This window comes from Solanum pennellii, chromosome 3 (assembly GCF_001406875.1).
Source record: "Solanum pennellii chromosome 3, SPENNV200".
Classification (NCBI taxonomy): Eukaryota; Viridiplantae; Streptophyta; class Magnoliopsida; order Solanales; family Solanaceae; genus Solanum; species Solanum pennellii.
Window position 1 is genome coordinate 59,704,321 of NC_028639.1, and position 9,865 is coordinate 59,714,185.

Here is a 9,865-nt window from a genome sequence, read left to right on the forward strand (position 1 = left end):
TATATATATATATATAAATGAAATAAATTGGTTTAGAAGTCAAATTTACCTTGCAACAGTTTCATTAGTATCATTGAAGGTCCCATTATCAACAGATCCAACAAACTGCACCGAAAAGAAAACTTGTAAATTTTTAAAATGATGGATCAAAATTCATATAGAAAATAGAATGAAAATATAATAGAGACGGTAGGATTGAAATTCAATAGTGAACCCTAGTGAGAGTTACAAAGCCAAAACAAAAAAAAACACAAAAGGAAGGATTGACATTCAAAGAAGGATATAAGTATTCATACAACCCTAAAACAGAAAAAAAAAAAACACAAAACGAAGGATCAACATTCAAAGAGAAAAGTGGGCATTCATCGATCTGAGGAATTTAAGAGAGAAACATAGATTGATTGATTAATTAATTAATAGACCTGAGAATTAGAAGAAGATGACAGCGATGGCTGAAAAAGTGATAGGTCTTCATTGGGAAAAGTAATGACATCCCATGGCGACTGATTGAGTAGGCAAAAATGATTATTCATTAGAGGAATCTTCGCATGCTTTCTTATTCGCATGTCTCCTCAAAACCTCAAGTATTTCTGTCAAATCCAGAAGGACCACCCTCTCTATATAAATACTCTAAATCTAACTGTTTTTGTATCGATTTGTTTACTAAAATTAAATTAATAATTATCTACACTACTCAATAAATTTATTGAATTTAGACTAGAAATAAACTTCTTATTTACCTGTTTACTAGATTGTGCGTGCGTGCGCGCACGTGCATGCGTGCACGTGTGCGTATAGGGGGGATCCATATACCTCAAAAATTATGATGGTATCCACTAAATCCCACCAATTGGTGAACTAATTCTTAGCCCGAAACAAAAATAATGGGCTTAGGGAGCAGAAGTACAATCAAGGATAAGATACAAGGAAATTATAAGAGATAACAATGGAGAATCATGTAAACTAACATATATGAATCTACAAAGAATAAGGAAAAACAGTTAAGAAAAATTCATCCAAAGCCTAGTGGACATTGGTACAAATCTACTACAAAAGAATGAGTACATGACCGGACATATACAAATATACATATTATATCAGAATACAAAAAACTGAGTATACATAAAAAGATGAGTCAAAGTTGGATGCAAATAAGCTCAGCTATGATCCCCAAGTATCAATTACATTGCATGAGACTCGGTGTGGTCGACTAAAACTCAAATCTACATTAGAGAAAAGAGATATAAAGTGCAGTACAAGTACCAAATTAATGAGTACCCAATGAGCATCCTAGACCGACTAAGCTCAAGATTGCACAATCATAATGAAATGCGAGTAAGTAAAACAATATGTAAGCCACTAGAATGGTATATTAACCGTAACGTAAATCATCAACTACAAAAGAATATATGTAATACGATACGCAAGTGTTTCAAATGATCTATACCATATCTAAACCTTCATAAGACTTCAAGGTTGACAAAATACCAAGTAGAATAAACAACTTGATCGCCCCCCACAAAACCGACGGGTACACACAAGATCTAACATTAATAAGGAACTATACCATGAACAATCATGAAACGCCATTCAGAATCCAAATAGGGGATGAATCAGAATATTGAGAAAGTCATAAAACAAGCAGAACTCATTCTAGAATCCAAAATCATGATAGCTACGAGAAAAGTCTGCCTCTCTTGGAATTACATCGGAATAACTGTGTGAACCTACCATCTCTTAGAATCTTAAATTGAATCTTACATTGGGATAGCCACGACAAGATTTAGCATCACCTGAATTTTACACAAAAAAAAAAACTCCAAATCTTATATTCGGATAGCTACAACAATGATCCTTCTTGGAATCCTAAATCAGGAGGACCCAACCACACAAAGAAAATCGGATTATTTAGTACAAGTCTAATGACCTATTACGTCGTAATAAGCCAAAAATCTAACTTAAATCCTTTTTGAAGGTCAAAGTCCAACATGAAGGGTCACATCTAAACCCTTGTTTGATCTAAGCGAAGCCTAAGCCCCACGAGCCACCAAGGCTAAAGTCCAAAGCATATACTAGCCAACCCTAGGCTAAGGTCTTAACTAATTAATATCAAGGTGTTCCATCACATACATAGATCACAGGGCAAGTAACATCAATAACTTAAGGATATGTGTATACTATTCCTAGATAAACCAAAAATAAAGCTAACAAAGAAGTATGCATATCAAAGAGATTCATGCTAGATAACCTTGCCTAAAAACTAGCAATTAATCATGATAAAACAATCAATGAGTTAATTCTAAGATTACTAAATTGTATTCTACCTCAAAGTTGAACATGTGTTGTCAAAATCAACAAAAATGGGGTTTTTCATTCTCGAGCAGACTTTGAATAATTTCATGCTATCAAGTCAGAGATCTAGGTGTCAATATGAGTAAAACGATAACTATAGCGCAATAAAAAAATCTTAAGCCTAAAGCAACGTCAATAATGGGATTGTAGGACCCATATGCAGAATCAATTAATTGTCTTCACTAGTTGAAGGAACTCATGCCCCAAAGTTGAGCGCAATCTGAGCATAAATGAAGATAAAAATCCATACAATGTAGCTAAAAATACCTAATTCAAGCTCAAGATAGACAAATTAACAAGAATAATGGGTTTTAAAGTGTGAATAACAACTCCAACAACGCTCCTAAGCTAAACCCAGCTCAAACTCATTAATTCTCAAAGAAATTATATGTTACCCTAGCTCCAACTCTTCTTTCTTGAATGGAAAAATGAATAGAGAAGAGAGATATTTCTACTAGGGATCACCTCTCAACGTACCATAGGTCGTTGGGGTAATGTTGCTAGTACAGATAAAACTCCGCATGAGTGATGGTCAACAAAACCAACCTGCTCCTTAGAAGAGGAGATTCTACAGCAAAACCAGATGATGTCATCGACTTTCATTGAAGCGGTTGGCAAAACACTGAAGTGGATCCACTGAAGCGAGTCTAGCTCCGCATGAGCGGCTACATTAACAGACTTACAATAAAATTCTAAATCTCAAACGAACCCTCAGAAATCATTTAGGGTCCAACCAACACAATTTGAATATTCTGCCCTACTAGAAACACTATTTTGAACTTAATATTCTATCCTACTAGAAACAGTACTTTGAACTTAATGAAATCATCGAAACTTCTTTCGGAAGTTGTCTTGACAAAAAAGGGGGCCCGCCACAAAAGCTCTATTTTAAATAAAACCACGAAATGAGTTGGAAGTCTCGAGACCTTAAATTAAAGGTCTATTTATACTAAAATTCATATCGTATAGCTAACTAGAGCATCAGAATTATATTTTGAGATTGTGTACTTGAAGTGTTGACCAAAGTCAAACACCTAAACTTTAAACGCGCCCCGGAAACTTGCTATATAAAAACCAAACAAACTACTTTGTGATCGTCCTGTCAGTCCCAACTATTCATACATGACTTGGGGTAGCTATAAAAAAACTTTAAGCACTGAAAATATAGAAAATAAATAAAATGACCTAGAGAGTCATCATAATGTATACAAACACACACTCATAATCTACCATAATACTATCATTTTATTTTAGTTGATTTTTCTGTTACAGACAAATTATTTTTTTATTTGTTCATTTTAGCAAATAAAGATAAATTTATCATTTTCTTTCAACTCTATATTTATCATTAAATTACTATTAACTACATAAATATTAATAGTCAAATTTCAAATATTCTTATTAAGATTAATTTAGTAAAATAAAATTTTAATATATTTTTAAAATAAAAAAATCATGTAAACGTGCATCAAATAAATGAAGCAAAGAAAATTGTTGGCACTATTAAATTTCTTTGACTTCTTTTTTGTGTTTACTTGTTTTGTATAGTAGTCGACACAGTTAATTTTTTTTTAACTTTGTTTTACTTATTTTGTATACATCTTCTAAGAAAAATTTCTACGTATACACTTTATTTTATCAAAAGGGTGGAGTAAGTGTCATTTGACTCTTTGACTGAAGATTTTATAACACAAAACTCAGTAATAAATCTGAGAAGGTTGAATCCTCTTTCCCTGACATTAAATTTTCATACATCTTCACCATTCCATCTTCTTCACAATTTACAAGACCAATTATTATTAAAAATAGGGGAAAAGTACAAATATATTTCTAAACTAAACGTAAAGTAGATACCCTCCGTCATACTTTTAAGACATTGGTGCCCCAAAAACTTAAGCATATTTATCCTTTATACTAATGAATATACATGTGTCATAATCTTATTCACCGATATGATATTTATTAGTCTCAGATCGATGACTAAGATTGTGTCTCGTGTCCCTATTTAGTGTTCGCTAAAGTGAAGGGCATATTGCTCTAGTTTTTAGAAGGCAGGGCACCAATGTCCCAAAAATTATGGCAGAGGGTATCTGCATACCATTTACGATAGCTTGAGATATATTTGTCCTTTTTCCTTAAAATTATACATTTTGTAGAGTTTACTGTTTTACCAAAAAAATTGTCATTATGGTAAATGATAGGTAAATACTCTCCGTCATATTTTTGGGACATTGGTGTCTCTCTCATCCAAAAACTAGAGTATATATATGTCACGCCCCGAGCCTACACCTTGGACGTGCCGGAACTCGAAGACCGTTGCTGGCCTCAAGCGGCCCCTTGGCCTGGCTTACTTACTCAGCGGAAGACTTAAACAAAAGAGATAACTCAAGAAATAACTTAAATCAATACTTGGCCAAAGTTGGCAACTCATGTCTTAAACGTTTACAATTGAAATGAATAAGACTAAAGAACTATGTTATCTCTCTACTATGAAACTTTTAATAACTGAGATGGATGTCGGGACAAGACCCCCGATCATCCTAACAAATAAAAATAAAATTGAAAAATAATGAAAAAAGAGTCCTCCGGAATGCAATGAGGCTCATCAACTGGCTCTGAGCTGCTCACTGGATCAACGGTGCGCTGGGTGTCGAACCTAGTTACCTGCATCTGCATCATAATACGATGCATGCCAACTGATATCAGTATATTGAATGTACGAGTATGCAAATTAGAATGCTAAAACAACATAGGCTTGAAAAAGATAATGAAAGAAACACTTACCTTGGCTCTGCTCAATTCATGAATAACTTGACTTAATATAAAGAAATAAGATACATGCAACATATATAAAGCTTGTAAAAACAATGTAAACAACTTAGTTCGTTAAAGAAATGCAATAACAAACTCAACTTTACTTTTATAATAAGTAATATAGTTTTTGTGGGAGAGTCTCTAACCGACAACCACCACTATGAACCTAAGTGGTGAAACAATGTCTTGCCCATGTTGCCAGAACTGTCATATACTTTGTCGTTGCATAGAACTACTTAACTTAGTGGATCCACTAGCTTAACTTATGTGATCATCTAAAAAGTATGACTCACTAATACCCATGATGTCTACATGGTTTATGGAGGCATGAGTTATTATGAACTCGCATTCCCATATCGGTGCTCAATACTACTCCCAAAAATATACTTAACTCATGTGTTTTTAAAACAAGTTCTTTCTTTGGATTGAGATAATTGTTCAACACTTAGCTTTAAAAGCTCTCTTGGAATTGATGTTCCCTTTTCTTGCTCAAAACTCTCTTGGAAATCTTAGTTTCCTCTTATCTTAAATGTGAAAACGTTTATAAATTCTTAGGAAATACTTAGTTCCCTTATAACATTTGAGAAATGAACTCAACTCGTTACTCTTTACTTAGTTTGAAACTTTAGTCTAAAAAAAAGTTAAAATATTGCTAAACACTCTTGAAAACTTTAAAGAACTTTGCTTTGACTTGCTTCTTAACTTCTTTGACTTTGATCTTAACTTTCCTTGAATTGAATTATGGATTCAAGGTTCATGATCACATGTTTATGGATGATTTCATGATGTTTAGATGTACCTTAGAGTATTAGAATCAACTAGGAAACATAAGTACATCACTTATGAACTAGTTCGAAAAGGTGGGGGAAGAATGTGGAGAACTGGCGTCCCTGGCGCTATAAGAGGCGCGGGCGCCAACCCTCATATTACAGAGAGAAGGCTGAGACACTCTGGCTGGTGCGGCGCCCCAAGGCCCAACGGACAGAGGCTGTCCTGTGGGGCTATGGGAGGCACGGCGCCTCAACCCCTATCCACAGGTGTTCTCGACTTTTCTCCTCGTTTTTATCACTAAACTCCCATGGTTCTTTACCCAAAAACTTGGGATCATTAGTACTATCAATACCCAATGGATTTAACTCAAAAATTCACCCAGAAACACGAATCAAATCAACAAGAGACTTCAACAACACAACCATAAAAAAATTCAATGAATTTTCAACAATGTTCTTCAAGAACTCGGTTTCTTAACATTCAAATAACTTAGATTAGCTGAATTTAAACAAGATTGGCGTATGGTGAACTAACCCAACACTATGTGATCTCACATACCTTTTTAGGGATCACCCCGACAAAATTCACACGCAAAGTTTGAGCGTTCTTGGTGATTATTGATTTCTCTCCTCTTTTCTCTTCTTTTCTCTCTTCTCCAAGCTCTAACATGAATTCTCTTTTTCCTAAACTGAAGAAAGTCTTATTTTACCCCAATTTAATTCCTAAAAATGAATTAATTAAATTAGGTAAGGAAAAGACAACTTTGTCCTTCCCAAATTCGGATTGGGCTTTCCTAAATCCAACATCTCAACTTTCGAAAGGCACAACTTACTCATACGATATCAAAATCATGCAAATTCGGCGGCGTTGGAAAGATTATTCTAAGGGCTTTCCAACCATATGTGGAACTACACCTAACTCATCCTGAGTTAGGAGTTATGGTCGTTCGAAGTTGACCAAAAATTCACTTTCTAACTTACTTAAAATTTCCAGATTTTCGTATTCTTTCCAAAAATAAGTATTTTCATATTTTAAACTTTTCTAGTTCTTTCTAGTTGTGAAATGTTACAATATACACTTTATAATAACGTACCTACATGTGTCATAATCTTATCCATTGATCCGACATTTATTAAATATCGGATCGACAGATAAGATTGTGTCACGTGTCCCTATTTAGTCTTCCGTTAAATTGAAGGGCATATATGTTTTAGTTTTTGGACGACATGGACATCAATGTCCCAAAAATATGATAAAGAATATATGTATACCATTAACAATTGTTCAGAGATATATTTGTCATTTTCCCCTAAGATATATCAAGCAGTTGTGTCCTAAAGCAAATATTTAGATTATGGTGTTATTTTTTTTTCAAATTTTGTGGTTTAAATGCATACTATTTATCCTCAATAAATTTTAATTTGAATACAATTTTTTTCTAATATCTTTGCAATTTTTTCTATTTTTCTCCATGTCTTATTTGTGGAATGTGTGCATGCAATAATTTTTCTTACATGTTTTTGTTTGACTTTTAATTTTTTGTCAGTTGGTTTATATTTCTCTGAAGTCCTTATTCTCAATTCTCATATAGCTAAGTTAGTCTTTTAGTATAACCTTAAACAAGTTATAGTTTTCACCAATAATTACTTCCTTCATTGACTTTTATTGGTCCATTATTAACTTTTTATATACTTTATTACAATTGATTATTAATATAAATATTTTATCACAATATTCATATTACTTAATATATAATTTTAAATTTAGGAAATTATTTGGAAAATAAATATGAGAGAAGTGGTGAAATTAATTCATGAATTAGCCCGAATTATTAGTTTCATCACTATTGACTGTTTTAAAACCTCTCTATTTGACTAATTGAACTTGTTGGTTTGTTAGCATTTTAATATTAATATTTTAATTGTTAGGACCACAAATAAGCAGGTGTAACGCGGAAGCTAGCAATGCAAACCTCGAAAGATCACGAGTAAGAAGACAACGAGAAATATACCAAAAGACATAAAGATAACGTGGTTCGGTCAATCGACCTACATCCACAAAGGAGATGAGCAATCCACTATAAATATGAGAGTACAAATACAGAGGAAAACAACCTCAACCTAATTCACTCAGAATACATGGGAGGTTCACAGAAACGACAACGTATCAAGCTTGTAACCCACAATTTCTCTCCCTAACCAAAACTCTCAAAGTCATTAAGACTACATTGTGAATGCTGATTAAGTTAGAAGGAACATGTCTCTATTTATACAATTCTAAACATTTTCCTACCAGAAAAAGGATTAGTCGATCCAAAACCTTTTCCTAAAAGGAAAACCTACTTATGGTAAGAAATTTAGGGCAAATAAAACCCAACAAGTCTCCCCCTTGGCCTGAATTTCTGACAAATAAATTTGTCCACCTTCTTTACTTAATCTTCAACAACTTGCTTCTCCTCTCCATAATCTCCTTTGCAAAATTTATGTCTCAACACAGAGAACCTCTCTGAAATAATTTCACCAACAAAATCTTCATTACTGTCAAAAAGGTTGCGGCTAGAACTACACCCGTTAAGTTGAACATCTCTTTCTAACCTGGTTAAATCATCAATTATCGAACCACTGAATCTGACTCCGTCATTGAATCTGCTCTGATACTACTTGTTAGGACCGCAAATAAGCAGGTGTAACGCGCAAACTAGCAATGCAAACCTCGAAAGATCACGAGTAAGAAGACAACGACAAATATACCAAAAGACACAAAGATTTAAAGTTGTTCGATCAATCGACCTACGTCCACATAGCAGATGAGCAATCCACTATAAATATGAGAGTACAAATACAGAGGAAACAACCTCAACCAAATTCACTCAGAATACATGGGAGGTTCACAGAAGTGATAACGTATCAAGCTTGTAACCCACAATTTCTCCCCCTAACCAAAACTCTCAAAGTCATTAAGACTACATTGTGAATGCTAATTAAGTTAGAAGGAACATGTTTCTATTTATAGATTTCTAAACATTTTTTTACCAGAAAAAAGGATTAGTCAATCCAAAACCTTTTCCTAAAAGGAAAACCTATTTATGGTAAGAAATTTAGGGCAAATAAAACCAACATTAATATATTAATTTGCTTTATTTTGGAGTTAAAAGAATGTTGATTGTTTAAGCAGTTAGTGGGGAGTTTCATTCCTACCTTTTGCATACGTTTGTTGACTTTTCATTTGCAGAACATGGGGAATAATGGCTTTTGGCCGTTGGTGGAACTTAATGCTGCTTTTAGGAAGACTCATCTATTATAAATAGTGATGATATTCCTTTGGTTTGGTATCCACAACAAAAGAAAAATATAAAGTGAAAGAGTTAGTCAAAAAGATAGTTCTTATTAGTTAAAAGGAGGTGTTCTTTTTTGTGGAGCTTTGGACTCAACTCTTGTCTAGAGTTGTTGAGTTATACTTTGTGAAGGTTGTTATATCCTGGAGTGGATAAGTCAAGAGGATGTTGGACCGGTGAAAAACAATTGTTGCAATGGGCTTGAATCTTTTTAAAGAGAGTGAGATATCTGTGCTTCAGCCATAAGAGATTTATTTCTTCATTTTTATTTTTAATTGTAATCTTGTATTTTGTTATCTTGTAAATTTTTCACTAACAAAACTTAAACACATCATCAGTCTACCACATGGCATAGCAAGTGGTCTCAAACCCTTGTGGGAGCGTGAAACGCTTAAAAAATTTTAGAGACGTATTTAAAACACACTTGAACTTGGCGAGAAGTATTAGTTTCGTCATCAAACTATTGAAAAACTTGAAAACACATCTCTACTTGAGTAACTGAATATTAAAATACCAATGTCTTGCAAAACGAGGGACTCAGTTGGTATTCTTTTAAAGAAATTCAATTTTATATATATATATATATATATATAT

The 9,865-nt window shown here is 33.5% G+C and overlaps 1 protein-coding gene across 1 annotated transcript in view; it reads right to left on the reverse strand.

Moving 5' to 3' along the window:
- LOC107013518 overlaps window positions 1–566 on the reverse strand; it is a 1,795-nt gene extending 1,229 nt beyond the window's left edge. The window contains exons 1-2 of the mRNA XM_027915622.1: window positions 423–566; window positions 50–105 (exon numbers count right to left, since the gene is read on the reverse strand). Coding sequence (XP_027771423.1) covers window positions 50–105; window positions 423–566 — 200 coding nt within the window. The remainder of the gene's footprint in view (window positions 1–49; window positions 106–422) is intronic.
- Window positions 567–9,865: the final 9,299 nt, after the last annotated feature.